Source organism: Neolamprologus brichardi, chromosome 5 (assembly GCF_056152115.1).
Source record: "Neolamprologus brichardi isolate AB-2024 chromosome 5, ASM5615211v1, whole genome shotgun sequence".
In the NCBI taxonomy this organism is placed as follows: domain Eukaryota; kingdom Metazoa; phylum Chordata; class Actinopteri; order Cichliformes; family Cichlidae; genus Neolamprologus; species Neolamprologus brichardi.
This window is the reverse complement of record NC_142108.1, coordinates 10,538,755-10,558,549: the sequence shown is the minus strand read 5'-3', so window position 1 is coordinate 10,558,549 and position 19,795 is coordinate 10,538,755. Positions and strand designations below refer to the sequence as shown.

General features: G+C 39.2%; 1 protein-coding gene across 2 annotated transcripts in view; it reads left to right on the top strand.

The window, feature by feature from the left end:
* The window catches only part of chchd6b (coiled-coil-helix-coiled-coil-helix domain containing 6b), a 51,226-nt gene that overhangs the window by 11,750 nt on the left and 19,681 nt on the right, over positions 1-19,795 (top strand). The window contains exons 5-7 of one of the 2 annotated variants that reach the window (XM_006784509.3): positions 4,104-4,124; positions 8,748-8,831; positions 16,192-16,262. In XM_006784509.3, the coding sequence (XP_006784572.1) occupies positions 4,104-4,124; positions 8,748-8,831; positions 16,192-16,262 (176 nt within the window). The remainder of the gene's footprint in view (positions 1-4,103; positions 4,125-8,747; positions 8,832-16,191; positions 16,263-19,795) is intronic. The other variant, XM_006784510.3, reaches the window with a different exon arrangement.

Genomic DNA, 19,795 nt, shown 5'->3' with positions numbered 1-19,795 from the left:
GTTTTAGGAAGCAAACTTTGTAAAATTAAGATATTTATGGAGAACTGATGTGAATTTATGTTTGGGATATTACTTGTGACTGTCACATGGATGTAATACCTCAACCTGCAGCTGTGAATACAGGTTGAGGTATTGACACTGAATACAATGTCAATGAGTTTTTTATAAAACAATGGATGAAAATGTTTGACACGCATCACACACTGTCTCTGGCTTCTGTTACTCATTGTTTGATGTATCTGCCCTTATTCATTGGAGAGGGCAAGTAATGGTGCACAATGTCCCTGCTGCTACCTGTAAATAAAAATTTACCCAGTTATAAATTGTTGCTTGCGTCACATTTTGAATTAGTGGAGTTTTATTTAAATAAAAGGGGGGGAAACTATTAAAAAAGTGGTAAATAATTAAAATTGTCAGTGACCTGCACAGATTGTGACTTATGTCTTTTTAAAAGTGATGGACATGTATAAGCTCAAGTTCATACAAATGCTCTTCATCAGTACCAGTAGATTTTTAGTGAAGATGGCAACAACCAAACGAGTGGTGGGGTGACAGCACTTAGCTTTACCCATGGTGTTTATTACTGGCACAAGTGATGAATGTGCTTACTTCATTTGAGATGGCAGGAAGAAAGCTGTCACTGAATTAGCCCTTATTTTCTCCTCTCTGTCTGTGTTTGTGCCGTTCTCTCTTCCTCTCCACCTCTTTCTCCCTAATTAAAAAGCCAAATCAGGAGTTAAACTGCACAAACTGTGTCTGCCAGTGACATTCTCCAGCCTAATCCTCATTTTAGCCCTCTTTCCTCATCTTCTCTCTCGCCTCTCCTGACTGCGAGTATAAAACCACGGCAAAATCTTTTCTCCCCAAACACAGATTTATTCAAATGTACCATTTGCATAATTCAGTATTTACATAATTGATTTTCAAGGAAGCATTTCTCACCATGTGAGGTGGCTTTGCAGACCAAAAGGTCTCATCTTGACACGCACGTGCATGCACGTTCTTAGTGAAGTGTCACATTCTCTGCCACTGTTATTCAGTTTTTAACTCCCACAGAGAGAGAGACACACACACACACGCACGCACGCACGCACACACACACACACACACACACACACACACACACACTGTTGTTCTAACATTTCAAGTCTAAATGAAGCATCTGTTGACCCTCATGATACACCCAGCAAACACAATTCAGCTCAGCATAGATTAATCAAATCTATTGAGATCCATTAAATTGGTGTGGTTGTGTGGAGTGGGTGTCATTATTTTGCTTCCTTGCACTGGAACTGTAGTTTTCTCCCTAGAAGTCAGTGTCCTGTAAAAACGACCAAGAGCACAACATGCAAAACCCCAAGAGGTGGAAAAGCAAAAAAAAAAAAACCTGCATAAATCTCTACAACTGTACAATTTTTACTTCTCTAAGGGTAGTGTTCGTAGAAGGACTCAAACAAAATGAACACTGCTTTCCAAAACAACATTTAAGTGTGTCTGTAGTTTGCTACAGACCTGGATGTTCCACAAAACTTCCTGACCACTTTGTTCTTTGCCCACATGAGACAAAAATGCATAATCCTATGTTTGGAGGATAAAAGGCAATGCAGACCAACTCCAGAATCTCATCCCATTTGTGAAGGATGCTGTATGAAGCATCACAGTTTGGGGCTGCTTTGCTAACTCAGGTTCTGGATGCCGTTCAATTATTGAAGGAGTGAATTTAAAAAGGGTTTAAAGAAATTTCACATTAGACTGTTAGAGCTGTCAACTCAAACCACATGAAAGATGGATAAAAACTTGTAGATTCCCTATCTACAAAATATATTGATGAAATATGAAAATTCCGATTTTGGAATGGCAAGGTCAGTCCTGATCTCAACCCAATTGAGATACTGTGGGATGACCAGAAGATGGCTGTTCAACTGAGACATGGAAGTAAGACTGAAGGAGGACTTTAGGGAGGAATGATCCAAATGTTTGTTCCGTAAGACTCAAAAGCACCAAAAAGCATCTAGTAAGATTAATGCAGCTGAAGAAGCAAATATATGTAGTAACAAAAAAATATTCAAGTTTTTTCCAGAATTGGAAATGTCTGAAACAGTTTGATCAGACTTTAAATGAACCCTACCACTCCCCGCCATAAACTCCCTGTGATATCTGATTGCACACGTCTGAGAACAGCGCGGGTAATTGTCTGGAGAATTCACAGTGAGGAAGTGAACGTCATGTGTCCTGCCTCCTGCAAAGACACCAACTTTGTCTTAACCAAACGATTCAGTAGTAAGAAGAGCAACTTTAAAATTTGTTAAAGCCTAAATTTGAAATGTTTCTGGTACAGTTACCTGCAGTCTAATATTTTTTTTAAGGAATATTCCTAAACTGTTGGCCTGATCTACATACAAACATAATCTGATCTGCAGACGGTTATAAACCAGCTGTATGTATTTCTGTTAACTGGGGGATCACAGTGAATTCTATATGTATTGGCTTGATCTAGGTTGAAGTCCCTGGGAATTAACCTTAGTCTAATTGGAATTCTTCTTTGGCTGTGTTATTGCTAGCTCAGTGGATTCAGACTCTTAATGTTCACATTGAGGCTGCTAACTGCTGGTCATCAGGGAGCTCGGAGCTGGAAAACAATGAGTGGATGCGTCTGAAATGCTATGTGGGCTATGGCCCATGAACTGCACCAAACTGCTTGGGTGTGAGTTTGTCTGCATTTGTATCACAACAAGCCCCTTCACCTATCTTCTGAGTCTGTCATCTATGGAAATGGGACCTCCACACTCCTGTGAGCACTGCTGGGGACTACATACACACAGCACAAACACAGTCACATTCAGACACATACTTGGTTTAGGGCCAGCCATTGAAGAGCAGGGAGGTTAAACAGATGGCATCGGCTGTATCCGTTACACGGATTACCCAACACACACATGCATTCTGCCGCAACTGGCTTTGTGAGTTCACCTCATTTAACTGAATGGTGTCTTTATGAGGCATAGCAACATTCGAGCCACCTACTGCTCTAATCTGCCCCTTTCTGTCCTGTGTCTAATGCCAGACTGGCAGTACTTGGTAGGACTTCAAATTCCTTAACAGAATGTTTTTGATTTGGTGATATTCAAGAATATGTCGTATTATAAGATTTTATTATGGTATTAAAGACTCGTATTGAGGCTTATAAATGATCATATAAATACAGCTGGTGAACAGCTAGTCTTGGCTGGCCTACTAAAACGTCTTAAAGCAAACCGTAATCATACACATGTATAATTGCAATTGAACTGTTATTGTTAAAACTAAAAGTTGAGGCTTAAACTGACAGGAAATTGTCTGTAGTTTTTTTTTGTTGTTGTTGTTGTTGTTTTTTTAAGCCAGAGAGATTTCTTCAGTCTCTGAAGCACAAGAACAGGATATACACATGGTCCACTTTTGCATACTTTGTCTACCAACTCTATGTTGTGGTTTCTACTTTTTTACACTCTTTTAAAAGTGTAAAGATAATCTTTTCTCTCTCAACTGAAGAAAAAAATCAAGGCACATCATGAGATACAAGGCAGTGAAGTGAAACAGGGCATATAGGTGGTCAGGACAGGGAGTGTGAATGGAAAACTGACAGGGTAGTAAGGACCGTGAGACTTGTTTAGATCCAAAAACATGTAGAGTATGAAGATTTTGACACTTGTGATACAAAGTTACTTGGTTAGAGAGTCCATGTTGCAATATACTGGATGTATTATGAGTGCTATGAGTAAATGAAATGTGCCATATAAATAAACTTGCCATCGCTAGAATGACATCTCGGGTGACATTTTATATCTGGCAAATTAAGTTTAAATCTTAACCACTTGCTCTGCAGTGTGATGTATTAACCTTGTTCTGTCCTTGATCCTTTTCATTTCTTTCTTCTCTTGCTTTTTGCTACTTTCATTCGCCCCCTTTCTTTATATATCTCTACCTCACCTTCCTTCTCCACTCTCATAATATACTTGCTGGTTGTTTGCTCTTCCTCTTTGTCTCTTTAACCATCTACTCCAACCCCGTGCCTTTCTTATATCCTCTACTGTCTAACTAACTCCTGCTCCTTCTCTCTCTCCCAGCCTGCAGATTTGGATGCCTGGGTAAGCAACACCACCATCGCTAGTGCCTGCTTCTTTTCTTTCTTTCTTTCTTTTTTTAAATCACGTTTTGTTTTTTTTTCTTGCTCTTCCCTTCTTGCTCTCTCTCCTCTCTCTCTCACTCTCTCTTCTCTATTCAAATGTCATGTTTTCATTGTGCATTAAAGCGAGGCTGTGAGTATGCTGCCGCCACCATTCCACACAACAACACTTTGGGAGGTATTCAGCTAGAAAATTACACATCATCTGTGCTGCTGGCAGAGGTGATTTTACTCACAAACACATATATATACACTCGCATCCCTTAAGCGTCAGTGTAGAAAGGGAAAGCTCTGTGAGCACAGTATAGGGATTTACAGATGTGTTCCTTGGGAATACATGCGACTGTTAAGTTAGGATGAGATTAGATTGGATTACAATAAATGTGATGTCAATCAGCGTAAGAGTGTGCGTCTGCATGGTTGTACCCACCGTATCAGCAAAAAGCAGGGAAGATCAGTAGATCAGTCAGGGAAGATGTTGTTGTTCCATCTGATCTATATCGCTCTCGCTAATGCACAACTCAGTACAGTAATCAGTCATCATTACACCATCACACAGTGTGTGTGTGATGGTGTGTGTCCACATGCGTGTGTAATACAGTCTTTCTGTTTCAGTTCTCTATAAATCCAGGGCCCATTGTTGCCTTTTGCTGCGGCACCCGCAGCCACTTACATTGTGTTCATGCACCATGTCGTGTTCATACTGTTGTAGCACTGCTTCACTCATTACCCATATTGGTTAGATATAATTTGCATTCATAAATGCCCTTCATGAACACTAATTGGCATTCATTTTTAAAATGTAGACATACCCATACCGTACGTTCACCTTTATAGATTACAGGTAGAGAGAATTCAACCATCTCATGCACAGCGTGCTCGTTCAGCTAACTCTTCTAAGGCTGATGCAACTTGGCTATCTATATGCAATTAAGATTTTGCAGCTGTTTGGGTTTTTTAACTGCTGCATGATGAAACTTTTAACATATGTATGTAAACACTTAGGTCCTCAACCAGCTGGCAGGGTTTTTGGAGCAACAGTTGAATTTAAGCTCACCTTAGTTAGTTTTATTACTGTGTAATGCCTGTGTTCTGAATATCATGTTCTCATAGAAAGAGCACCGTACCTTTTTATTGCTAAATGAGTCAGTGACTGTCCAAGCAAAATATTTTCTTGCTTTTATGATCCAGGCCATGTTTGTTTATTCTACTCACTGTATCTTTCTTTTTTCCATTTTAAATGTTGTGATCAGAGGTTCTTAAATTGGCTCAGTGAATAACACCCAGTAATATCACACACTGAGCTCAAGGCATGGCTAAACAACCCTGATCTGTAGTGTGCCTGCGTGACATTTGTGACATTGCTTCCTTACTTGCACAGTTCTTTTTCTTGCTTTTGTCACTTGTCTTTACACCTTTGCTACAGTTAACCACTGTATCTTCTTTTAAGATTATTTGAATCAGTATTTCTTATAAAGAAGTTATTTTCTTTCCCTTTTTTTGTAATATGAAATAATATCGACTCACTTTAAATTCTCAAGCAGTTAAAAGAAGGTGACTCCATAACAGTTCTCCTTTACAACAAGCATTTTCTTTGCAGCCACCATGCATGCGTATTTCTGACTTAAAGCTGATTTAAAGCTCATTTTCAGTGTATCTTTTTGACGTCTGCCTCCTGTCCTCCTCTGCTTGCATGCTGCTACGTCATGGCCCAAACTATGGGTTTTCCTACAGCCAATCTGCCACCTCGCTGCCTGTCAAAACTTGGCTAAAGCCATTCACCTCATCTTAACGCCAGCGACGCAATGTCAGCCCCTGCCACAGCTGTCCCAGTCTCATGCTACCTGAATAGTTTTGTAAGTTTTGTTACAATGCATGGACATAACCTTAAATAGCTGTTTTGTTGTTAATTGTTGTGTGTTACTTTGTGATGTAGATGTGTATAATCATAGACTTTCATCAAACAATATAAATAAAGTAGTGTATAGATAAGAACACACACATATTCCTGGAAAAATACTTTGTTTTTTGCCATAACTATAAACTTGTGAAGGATATAATCATACTTAGAAAGTTCTCCTTGTGCTATCTGTGTATCCCCCATATCTAAACGTGTTGTTAAAGGACAGGTTTCTATGTTTTGTGTGCTCACTAGCAGTGAATAGATGGCGGGCCTTTTGTAGTTTGGCTTGCATTTTCTTGGTAAAAATCTGGAAAGTGTAACTTAAAAAAGTGTTAGTGTTTTTTGCCTGTGGCTGTTTTGCTCCGGCAATTCTACAACTGCGCAATATTATATCAGTATTGAGTTCTATATATTAGATCAGTTATGTACTCAGATTATGATTGCACGGTGGGCAAAACAGTTCCAGTGCAGTTCCAGTGCTAGTGAAACTTACGGATTTTCTGAAATGTAGACTCTGCAAGTACTTCCAAATACTGTACTCTGTACTCTGTACTGTACTAGCTACAGTAACAAGTGGCATATATATGTTGTCTGTAATTTGTCTGTGATTTAAAAACGGTTATTTTGCATGATGGTTACTGTTAGTAACCGTGTATTCCTACTTTGATTTACAGTGGGTGGACTGTGTAGTCAGAGTTGATATTTTGCTGTATTTTTCCAGTTCAGGGTTTCGCTGAAAGTCTTGAGGCTTTTAGCGCTACATTGCAGTCTTTAAATGAGCACACATTCAGTCCTAAATGGGTAAATGGCCTGTATTTGTATAGTGCTTTACTTAGTCCCTAAAGACCCCAAAGCGCTTCACACTACATTCAGTCATCCACCCATTCACACACAAAAATGCACAATACGATCCAAAATTGATGATCCACACTTTATTTCTTTATTTTTTTTTCCAAAAAATGGGAAGCTAGTGCAGTGATTAATTGAAATATGCAGTAATACTTGGAAATACAGTATATGAGTCAAAGAAAAAGGTGTTTTTACATTTTCAACAAGCTTGAAAGTCAATATTTGGTGGGACCACCTTTATTCTTCAAACTGTCTGAACTCTCTTACGCAGCTTTCTTGTCATTTCTTCAAGTAGTCTTTAGGAATAGTTCTTCAGACTTCTTGAAGGACATTCAAAGCTCTTCTTTGGATGTTTGCTGCCTTTTGTTCCATTCTCCCAAGATGTGCCACACTGCTTCACTTATGATTTTTATTATTTTATTGTGGGGCCTTTACCTTACAATATCAAGCACTTTCAGGTGACTCTTGTTGTGAATTGGTCCTATATAAATAGAATTGAATAATGTTGAAGTTCCACTGTGTATGTGTGTGTGTTTTTCAATTGATTTATGACTTTAGTGCATTGGCAGTGTGTTTGAGCTAATTTCATGCTGAAAAATGAAGCAATTGCCAATCAGACACTTTGCAGATCTGAAGATGCTTTTCTGTGTTCAGAACTTGGACGAGATCCCCAACACCACTGGCTGAAATGCATCCCCAAACCATGTCTGTGTTTTACAGACGGCTCTACACACACTCTGTTGGACATCTCCTGACCTCAGCATACACAGTGACAACTATTTGAAACAAAAATCTGGATTCCTCACACTGTCAGACCTGTTGCCACTGATTTTCAGTCTAGTTCTTGTGTATTTGGCAAACCTCTCTTTTCTTCCTGTTTTCCATCTTTAAGAATGGCTTCTTGGCAGCCACCTTTCCATTGAGACTATTTCTGATGAGACATCAGTGAGCAGTAGATGGATTAACCAAAGGTCCAAATGCATCACTCAGGACCTGTGTCAGGTCTTTGCTGGATTTTGTTTTCCTGTTTGTTAAGGACATGACTTTCAGATACTGTTCATCTGCTGTAGTCATTTCTTCAGGCCTGCTACTACATTTTTTTTTGTTGTTGTTTTTCGCTCTGGTTTTGTCCTTTTTTTCCTTTTCCCCCCTTTTTTTTAAGGATGCACCACCCACCATGCAAAAATATGCCAGGTTTTCAGCTCTTTGGGACTCACTTGTTGGTGCAAAAATACTATTTTTATGGCGATCAAGCTGTGTTATCATCAGTATCTTTCATAGATTCAACTGGAACATTCTGTTAGTAACAAAGTGCCTAAAGATATAATTTAAAATTGGTTCTTTGCTGAGTTGTCTGTCATGTGTAGGCACAACTCTGTTTTTTCTTTTTAAGTTGGGTACCTTTTCACACTTGAATGTTTCATAGATTACTGTTAAGTGACAAACAAGTCAGGTACAAGGACTGGACTGAAACTCAGTGAAAAAGAAGCCAATGTCCAAAGAAGAAATCTAAAAAGACTTTCAGAAACTTGGAGACCTGAGACCATTTAAAAATGACAAAGTCTGGCAACTTGGAAGCAAAACATAAAGAAAGGTGCGGCTTGAATCATTTACACAGTACTGTATGAAACCGGATCCCAAGACTACAATATTGATGTGACACAATAAACACTGACCAGTACCATCCAAGAATTTACACATGTATGTCATAAAATACAGTGCTATGTCATTGTAAAGAATATCTGCAACAGCTGGTCTTCACATGTCATTTAAAAAGTGGTATACTCCTTATTCTTATTCTTTTTCCCTTTCCTTTCTCCCCCCCTCTTGCAGGCCCGAAACCTGGAGATGAAAGAAAGGGAGCTTGCTACTATATCCAGCTTCTATAAGGAGCAATTGGAAATACTGGAGAAAAAGGTAAAAGCCATGTTCTTATCTCATAAACATGGCTGCTATTGCATATCAATATTGGCAACACTAACATTGGTATACTGTTTAAAACAGGAAGCCAAAACTCACCTGAATGGCTTTTCCATTTGTCCACTGGTTCCCTTGTTTCTCTGCTTTGTTTCCTGGTGGGTTTGTTAGAAAGATACAAGAATTTACATTTTTTAGATGTATAACAGCCGATCTCACTAATGAGATGAAAAACATCCTGTAGACTTGGAATGAAAAGACAACTTCACATATAAGGAATATCAAAACAAATCCTTAAGTGAGATACAGTATTACTCACTCTCCATAGAGATTAAGATCTTGGTGGAATACAAGACACTGTTTCCTGTCTTGGAAATGCCAAGCCCACGTACCAGTGTCGAAATATGAATGTAAATGAATTAAAAGTTTCAGCAGGCATATCAGAGGCATGACTTTCTGTTGATGGGCCCGCACTCAAGAGGTTCCTCAGATAGCTGGAGTTGTCTAATGCAATGCACTGTGCTTTTCTGTTTTCACTGTATACTTTTGTTTTGTTTTTTAGTGCTTTAAAGGAATTATGTGTTGTTTTCTCTCTACCTAATTTGCTTTTGATATTGTGCACGGTAAAAATCACTGCAATGGTGGTTTGATAAAGCTTTCTTTCAGTGTACCCAGTAAACTTTGTGAGGAGTAAGGCTGCGCTGGCGTAGGATTTTGGTTGATACTCTAAAGCATATGCAGATGCTGCAAGGACTGAAAGTAAATTTAGAAAGAACAATTCCAAATTAACACAGATGATAAAGTATGCTGAAAAAATATGAATAATTAAATGTAAAGGAAACAGGGTTTGAATGGATGAGTGAATTTCTTTTCTGTTCATTATCTTTGTCATGTTTAATTTGACTGCTCATTTTAAATATGGCAAAACTTAAATAAATAATCCGATGTGAGCCAAAAGGTCAGGCTGCTGTAAACGTTCGGCTTCCATCAGTGTTTTCAACTCTTGGATCTGTTTGATGCCAAAAGGAGAGATTTCCCTGGCCGTCTCTTGGCTGTGGGCAAAGCAACCTCACCCACTTGTTCTGTCTGACTCAACAATTTGTTCTGCACAGAAAATGTATAATCAAACGTAGACGAATAGCCTACGTTTGATCATAAAGCAAGCTAGGGGGCGGCTGTGGCACAGGGGGTTGAGTGGGTCATCTACTAATTGGACAGTCGGTAGTTTGAGCCCCGAATCCCCCAGTCTGCATGTCAAAGTATCCTTGGGCAAGATGCATCCATCAGACTGCGTCTAAATGTTGGGCAAAAGTCCTTAGGCATAGGAAAAAGCATTTTTATTAAGGGGCATGGATGGGTAAATGAAGCTTTGTAGGAGGAGTGCTCAGAATAAAAAAATCCAATATTGTTTAAGCAATCATAAAAGTCTAAGCAAAATATTGAATTTGCTTTATTTGTATTGTAGTTGGAAATATTTAAAGTAAGAGTCCCTATAAATAAAATGTGCAGTGAGATAATAGTCAGTCAATATTATAGCACATTTCCCATATGTGCACTTATTAACAGGGACATAAATAGACACAGTTTCATACAGCTTACGATTGAAAGATTAAGTCCACCATTATGTTCCACATTAAGCAAGTGATTAGTGTTAACTTTGCTATTGATGTTTTTGCTGTCCACTTCCATTTTCCAGATCTTATATCAGCTCTGACATCTAATTGAGGGATGACTAATTCCAGTAAAGAAGAGGAAAGTTTTTTTTCTTTGTCTACAGCTTGTTTACAGAAGCTCTTTGTCAGAAAACAATGACGTAAATACCCACAAGCACCTGCTTCCACCTGGAGGCAATGAGGAGAACTCATAGAAAGTTGGCCTCAAAGAAACTGTAGCTAAATCAGCTTGTTTCAGACAGTTCATGAACTAAGGCCTAGTATAAGATAAGGGTTTTTCTGAAATGTGAATACTATAGTGTTACCATAGTAGACTAAAAGAGAAAGATGGAACTGGAAATTAGTCCAATAAACTTTAAGGTTACATTAACATAACCTGATAGCAAAATACACAATGGAAATACACAAAGAAATGAAAAGGTATCCGGTAGATGCAAATAACCTTACTCCAGTTTCCCTTCCCTTTGTCAGTCCCGTTTCCCTCCTTAAATCCCAGCTTTCCCTCAGGTATTTGGTAGACACTCCTGGGGTCTTGACTCCCTCTCTGCGCCTCTACTCAGTCTCTCCCTCCCTGTAGCAAGACCCATCAGGCAGAGGGTTACTTTATCTACTCCCTAACACTCGCCTCCTTTAGGCCTGTGAGAAAACCTTTTACATAGGCAAGTTAAATGGGAGGGCCCCTGCACTCCGTGCAGCAAGCAACACGCGGTGCAATACTTGACGGAAGAGACTGATTGGCAGAAGAGTGCAGTATGGTCTATCTTTCTCCGCTTGCTGCTGCAGTCCCGTTTTCTATCTTTTTTATTTCGCCCCTCACTTGCACACAGCTGACCTGCATTTGAATGAGGAAGCTAAAAAGCAGGGTACTGAGAGGGAGAGATAAAGAGGCTATATGGACTGTGCATTAAACAGACAGTCTATCCTGAGCCGGCATCCACCCTCCTCCTTCTTTTTCTTCATTTTCCAGTCTAGTACTCCATTCATCCAGTTCTCCTTTCAAGCTTCCTCTCCATTTCCTTTGCTATCTTTTTTTCTTTTCACTCGCTCATACCTGGTGCAAATTCCAGTGGGGCTGAAATAAATGGCCACTTAAAAGTTGAATTGTGACTGACACAGGTTATATACATAAATGCAAAGCACAGGCTGAAACAGTAATGTGTCTCACTTGTGACACAACTGATTCAATCAAGTCTTTAAATGGCTTTCCATACTTTAGCCTTTTTACATTCTGTGAAGACATGTCAAATGTTAGAACTGAGAAATGTTATCAGTAACAGGATTGGGTATTGTTGCAGCTCAATGTAAAACAGAGAAATTGAAAAGAATCCAGCCTGTTATCGGCACACAGTTCAAAAAGCTATTATCCGCGATTGTATGGAGGTCCATTAGTACGCATGGCATGGGTAACTCGTGCACCCAAGGAGCAATTCTTGAGCTGCTTTCTCTTTTAGCATGACTGATGCAACAGGCATGATTTCAAATGCAAATTTCAGGTTTAAATTTGGCTGATGCACAGCAGACTGACAATCTTCAGACCCAGATAGGTCCGCAGGGCTTTATTTATTGGATCATTGTATTATTTATCTCTAATTTTATTTTACATTGCAAATGGAGTTAGCCAAAGGTTGGAAAGGCGGTTTAAAAAAAAAGGACAATCCACGGGTAATCTGTGTGTGGCGTTCCACTGAATCAACATTTTACTTTGGCTTAGCGTCAGAGTTTTCTAACAGGTTAATAATGGTGTATATAACTGTGTGCACACTGTGTGTGTGCCGGTGTGAGAATACACACAAGCAAGCTCTAGTGTCCAGTTTGCCTTAGGGATGAATGATGATAACAGGCTGTAATGTTTGTCTAAGGGCTGCGGAGACTGTTTGAATTCACTCCTGACACGAATGTGAAAACGGTGTGTGCATGTTTGTGTGCAGGAGTTTGTAAATTTGTGGGCTCTGACAGGTTTGTGCGCATGCTGTCATATCAGAAGTAATTGTGGCCAATCCATTGCACAACTTCCACACATACATGTATTGTGTATATACAAAACAACACACAAACGCTGCAACGCCGGCTGAACATACCAGTGCATCTTCTAATTCTGCTCCTTCCCAAATCTCCTTCCCTCCTCCTCTATTTTTTGGATGCCTCCCTAATCTCTCAACAGTGTAGAGGTAGTGTATATCTGTCTTCCTGTGGAAATATACCCTGTGACTCTGTAAACAAGCCTCACTTTAAAATTCACCTCTTTTAATCCCTTCTACCCCCCCTTTTGTGGACTGCTTCCTAGAAAAAAAATTAATCCTCCTCCGTCCAAGCGCGGCGCATGAAACAACCCCTCCCTCGAAATCCTGACATCAGCCCATCTCAGTCCACAGCTCCTGGAGGGTGTTCAGACAAGTGTATGCTCAAGGATCATCTGAACACAACAATTCAAGTAGAAACACAGATTTAGTCACACACCTGCATGTATGCAAGCTAATACACAACCACTAATCCCCTCCGTGAACCTTTCCAGCAACCCCAAAACCTTGCCTTCCCCCACTGAGGGCTGTCATCCCCTCTTTCTGCTTCTCCACATAGGGCTTTTGTCCCCATGGGTGGAAATGACTTGGAAGAGCTCAGTGTGTGTATGCCAGTGATAGAGCTACCTTCTCTCTGTAGTCACGAGAGCTGAGCTAGGGCTATTCCTTGGGGTTTGTTCTTGATTAGACACAAAATAACATGTGTATATATACACAACCACTGAACAGCATCACAGCCCCCCAAAGTTTCTGTTGGATTAGCTGTACCTGCCTAGCTTATTCACATATGTTGATTCTCTTGGTTTTTCCTTTGGTTTGTTTCATTATTTCTGCATGTTTGTGTGGAGAAAAACAGACAAGATGCTCAAATGAAGCATGAAAAGGCTCCAAATTGGAAAATTCCTGACAATCTCTGAAGAGCACACAGTTTGCAGGGATAAAATATAATATAAACAAGCAGTGACAACATAACTAGTGAAAAAGTTTGTTTTCATTGCATGTTTCTGTGATTTATTTATTTATTTTTTGCATCACTCAGTCACCTATCAACCACTGCATTACCTCTCTAAAACCTTTTAAGATCGAGCTTTCGTTTAGGATATGCCAAAAAATGACCCCTTTTGACAGCAAACATTTCGACACAGTCTGTATTTATAAAACAGGCATATTAAAGTCTGCAGTCCCTTTAAGGAAGGTGATGCTATTGTGCATCCGTTTATTGAGTTGACTTGGACACTTGATGGAGATGAGCTCTACCAGTGCTGTCCTCACTGTTACAAGTTAAAATGTTTGCTACAAAAAAAGTTCATTGTCAGCAACAAGTTCACTTTACCTTTAAACCATCTACTTGCTGCTTCTCTTTCTGGTGCCCAGCTCTCTTTGTCCTGCGTAATCAGAGGCACCCATGGGTTTAAGCCCCTGTGGAGACATCTTTTTTTTTTTTTCTTTTTTTTTTTGTATCTTGGCTCAAACACTTGATGTCCCACAAGGGAACCATAAACTTTCAAGTTTCAGCTCAGCCTTCCTCGGAGTCTGTCCATTGAGCCCATTGACCTGAGGCTAAGGGCTAAGCCACTAATGAGAGACTAAGTTCTTACCACAATATTCCCAAAGGGTGAACCAAAGTAGAAGCTTCACTCCAGCAAAAAAATGAGTCTTTAATGTCCATGAATTCAGGGACTGGTTGCTAGTACTGTCAGATTATGGCATTTATTAGTGATGGTTTATGCTTAGTAGATTAATAAAACATCTGAGCAGAAGTTCAGAGGTCTGAAAATGTCTCTTTTTTCAAAGGTACAGGATGGTGGTATGAAATATGCTTGACTTGAAACCTTTGAGTTGGAGTTATTACTCCCCCATCCCTGTCAAGGTATGGTATTTAAACCTAGTCATATACTGGCAAAGGAGAGACATGGCGACAAGAGGAGTCTAATCCTGAGTTCTGTCCTGGATAATCCAATATAGCACAGCTAGGAAGCATAACTGGCAGTCATACACCTGGGGATGTTTGGCATTTTCACATTTTGAGTTACTGTGCAGCCCAAACATAAAAACTCAGGCAGATAGGGGAGGTAAAGTGTAGCTGGGCACATTTATTAATTACTTTTTTAATGTACATTTACATTAGCATGTTTATGCACCTCTGCATTGTTGTCCACATTTCTATCTTAGCGACTGTTAGGTGTGTTTGAAAATGGTGTGGTTGGAAAAGGAAATGTATGTGCTGAATTGATTTATTATCGTATTTATAATGGATCTTTTTGAATCCCATATAAAAGGTGATTCTTGTCTAAATCTGGTGCCTACAGCTTCACTACTTCATCAAAGTTGGTGCTGATTTGAAATATCCTCCTCCTTACAAGACTTATGACTCCTCTTTTCCATCTTTTCTTTAAAGAACAGGGATGAAGATAATGGAGAAGCAGATTATTACACCGTAGTGAATACTAAAAGATAGGATTAAGGAAAAGATGCCTATGACATTACTTGATTCAGTTCCAACACCAGACATTCAGATCAGAAATTGCATGTCTGCACATCAGCTTGAAATAATGAGATGAGAAAATGACTAGGGGGCACTGGAGGAGTAGAGGACTAGGGATTGTGGGGGAGGTTTGTGTTTGATCCCATCTCTTCTCTACTCCATCACTTCAATTATCTTCCTCTCCTATCACCCAGTCTTTTGGGAATATGGGGAATAATTAAGTAAAAGCCGGAGCACCGCGGTTATTGGTTTAAAATGGCGATTACTGCTCACTGAATGCGTACGAGAGGTTTGGCTACAGAGATTTGCTTTGTGTTTGGGGTATTCTAGACAAACTGTATTTCAGAGGTTTTGACGCAAAGCCTGCCAGGTGATCCTACGTCTTACTGAGATGATGATTTTAAATGTACTCGAGACTTTTTCCCACACAAGCACACACGGGAAAGTTCCTCAACATAACTGATAGAGGTACATATAAGTATGCAGATATCCAGTCATTTAACAGATTGTATATTAACAGCTGCCTGGTTTGAAGGAATGTATGTGTCCATTTGAATCCCTGTGAAAACAGAGCGGGAAGATTTGCATAAAACGTGTGTGAAAGGCAGCTGGGGTTTGTTTTCTATTAACTTTCTGCTATTTGCTGCTCATTTAGACCACGATGCTGTACAGTTAGCACTGTGACCACTGATTACAAAGGCGTACTCTATGCGACCTGGCTCTAGTTACAAGATCAATTTGTGATGTAACTTTATTTAAATGCCACGGTTTGTCACATGAGAGAAAGAAAAACATGAAGTACCAACAGACTATCAACATTCAGATTTGTAAGCAGGCTGTAAAATTCAAAGGTCACTAATTTAATGAATGTGACATTTTCCAGTGTTGTTTTATGCATTTTTCTTATCGTTGCTGGCTTTTAAAGCTTGTGCTAAATTGGAAAAGGTAGTTGTAATTGTGGTAAAATTATGTAGATTATAATTCATGGAACTTGATTTGGGGACTTTAATGTAGTCTGTTTTGATTTTTCTGTTTTGTAATTGTGTGATCTGAACATTAAGTTATACTTAACCTTGGAAACAAGTTCTAGTATCATTAAATGCAGCCTCCCGAGAAGCTTTTTTGAGTCATGAAACACTGTTGAATTCATTCTCGTATTTCTTACTTTGTCTCTTTGCCTGCAGAGTTTTGAAAACTACAAGGAGACGGCTGAACAGTACAACCAGGCAGCTACTAAAGCTGAGGCTAGAATCCGGTAAATACTCTGCATTATCTTTGTAACACTATGTTTGTCTGCTGCTTGCTTGCTTACTCAGTATTTACTTTTCACTTATTTCATTTCTAGATTGTTAATTATTTTTTGCTATTTTGCATCAGGGTTTTTTTTTTTTAAAAATACACCTTTAAATGATCTACCGAGATTCACATCTGATTTCTTTGCTCTATGCTAGCCCTCCAAATTTAAATGGAAGATGCACTGGGAAGTTGTCAGAAAGCAGATGTGCTTGTGTAAAGGTGTAAAGGCTATTTGCGACATTGGTATGCTGTTAACGTGAACACTAGACTCCCTGCTGCTTGGCATTTATCCACACATAGTGGAGAGGCTGGGTGATAATTTGCTATTATCACTTCATGTTGCCTCCATAATATTATTGTGACAAAAAATCTCTAATTACCATATCAATTGATATTCCTCTCTAGATAATAAGGTAATGTTTCCTGTTTTAAAATACGTGGGAATATACATGGATTTCTTAAAATTAAGGTTTGGATCCTTAATTTTGTATTAGCTTTAAATCACAGGATAACCCATTCATGCCAGGCCATTTTTACCATTTTCCCTTTACGATGGATGAATATCCGAACAAAACAATGTCTAGATATTGCTGCGAGACGTTGTCTTGACTTTTCAGTTCTAGATTTGGCACAGTGAATAAAGTACACATATCTGTTGATACCTTTTATGTTTGCTTTTCTTGCCTTTGTTTAAGCTTCTCGGTTGTTTCTTTTAAATCTCACTTTCATGTGTCACTGTACTGTGAAAAAAATGAGGCCCTGGGAACATGGAGAGTGGCTAGGAAAAAAAAAGTCACTGTTAATCCAGACAGGCGCACACATTATCCTCAAAGCTTTTAGGAGTTGTTCACTGATCTGATGGTCTACAAGTAGAGCTGTTTGGAAACAGGAGTCCTTCACATGTGAATAGAATTCCAGCTTGAATTATTTGAAGGCATTTAAATGTTGAAGATCACACATGTTTCTACTATGAATACCTGACTGATGTGTAGATTTGTATAATGACATAGGCTCATTTCCACTTGCAACTGTTAGGTATGGGGTTAGACTCCCGTTTGCCTTCAAAACTGACTTAGTCCTTCATGGCATAGATTCAACAAGGTGCTGGAAACATTCCTCAAAGATTTTGGTCCATATTGACAGCGTCAGTCATATCATGCATATGCTGCAGATTTATTGGTTACGCATCCATGATTCAAATCTCGCGTTCAACCACATCCCAAAGGTGCTCTATTGGATTAAGTACAGTGATCTTATTGTTATGTTCAAGAAACCAGTTTGAGATGGTTTGAGCTTTGTGACATGTGTTACCTGCCGGAGCAGTCACCAGAGGATGTGTGCACGGTGGTCATAAAGGGGTAGACATGGTCAACAATGATACTCAAGTAGGTTGTGGCATTTAAACAATGCTCAGCTACTAGGAAACCTAACGAAAATATCTTCCCACCATTAAACCAACAACAGCAACCTGAATTATACCAGTTTAATGGTATGTTTTCAAGTAGTTTATCAGATCAGTCAGTGTTTTTTGAATCTTTTGTAACCTGGATTTGTAGCCTCAATTTACCAGTTGTTAGCTGACAGGAGTGGCACCCAGTTTGGTCTTCTGGTGCTGTACCTCATCTGCTTCACGGTTGTGATGTGTTGTGGATTTAGAGATGCTCTTCGGAAGATGTTGGTTGTCAGACGTGTTTTGTTTTGTTTTGTTTTGTTTGTTTGTTTTTTTTAGTTACTGTTGCCCTTCTGTTAGCTATAAGCAGTCTGGCCATTATCCTCTGACCTCTGACACAAAACATTTTGGTCCACAGAACAGAAACTCCCTGGTAATATTCTCTTTTTTAGATCAACCCTAGAGATGGTTGTGCAAGAAAATCCAGGTTGATCAGCAGTTTCTGAAATTATTCAGACCAGGCTGTCTGGCACCAACAGCTATGTCAAATTCAAAGTCTCTTAAATCACCTTTCTTCCTCATTCATTCAAACTTTAACAGGTCATCCTGCCTACCTGCCTGGATGCATTGACTTGCTGACGACTGTCTGATTAGATATTTGCGTTAATCGGCAGTCAAGCAGACGTACCTAAAACGTTGCCAGTGAATGTATTTATCTACAATATCAGAAACATCTACTCTGTTTCATCACGGCTTCTTCTGCATATGTGCAGATCAATGGATTGCGTCTGCTGGAGAGATTTCCCAAAGCAGATATTTATAATGCATTCCATAAATGAAAAGCCTAATCAGTGGGTCCCTCCAGCCTGACGCTTCCATCGGTTTTTCAATCTCATTTCTAATTTATCTCACTCTGGCTAATTAGACATTTGTGTTAACAAGCAGTTCAACAGGTATACTCAGCAAAGTGGCTGATAAGTGTGCATTAATGTAGCACATTGGAACTTCTCTGTCTGCACGTTTTTGTTTTTGTTTTTGTGGTGGGGGGATGGGATCGTGGCGGTCTCTAATAGCCACCAGCCTGGTCTGCTCCAAGGCAAACAGAAATGCTGTGACTTTGCTAGACACAGTGGTGCTCTCCTGGGACAACAGTGATTTCAGTCCTGTCAAAAAAATCATGTCAGTTTGATTCAACACTGAGCCACCACCACCACACCTGCACTGCCAGAGCATCTGAGCATTTCTAATTTATGCCCCTCCATAATACTTGTTCTCACTTTTTTCCAATTTTTTGTCAGAGAGCCGTTTTCCTTTTGGTTTCCATTAACACATACTTTTCGGTCTGTACCCTGATGTCTTTTTGTACATAATTATAATAAACGTGTAAAAATGGACCATTAACAAGACAAAATTGTAATTTAGGAGGTGCCAGTATCAGGGTTTTACAGAAGCAGTGCTAAAATTATAACCCTACTACAGAACAGTTCAAGTCTTTGAACTGTTCTGTAATAAGTTGGTTTTATTGAGTAAATATTCTTTCTTCTTCCACTTTGTTTCCAGTGTGCACATACTTAATGATTACTATCATTTAACGGATCAGTCTGAAACCTGGAACCTGGATAGTAAAGGTAGAGCAAGTTTGTGACGAAAGTCATTAGTGGGTGGTTGGTTAGTGTAATGGCACCAAACTTTCTACAGTGTTGTTTGTATTTGAATGCAGCTGTCATTTCCTACATTGAAAATTATTTATTTGTCATCATTGTCACCTTTTTCTGGTACCTTGAAGAGAAAATATTCAAATTTCCATCTCCTTTACAATAATGTATTGCCATACAGCTTTTATACTTTACCTTTGTAGTACTAGTTGTTGTGTTTATTGTTACGTTGTATAGAGCAGTCGCACACAGTTTATTTCACTTTTAGAAACGGCAGATAGAAAAAGTTGCTTGGTCTCTTTTCTGGCTTTGTACTGCGTAATGGGCAGTGACCTCATCCACAACATTGCCATTTTCTTGCACCTGGTCCACTGAATTCAGCGGCATACAATTCAAGTCTAAAATTTTGTCCAAATGATTACATTAGCAGGGATTTGCTATTGTCTA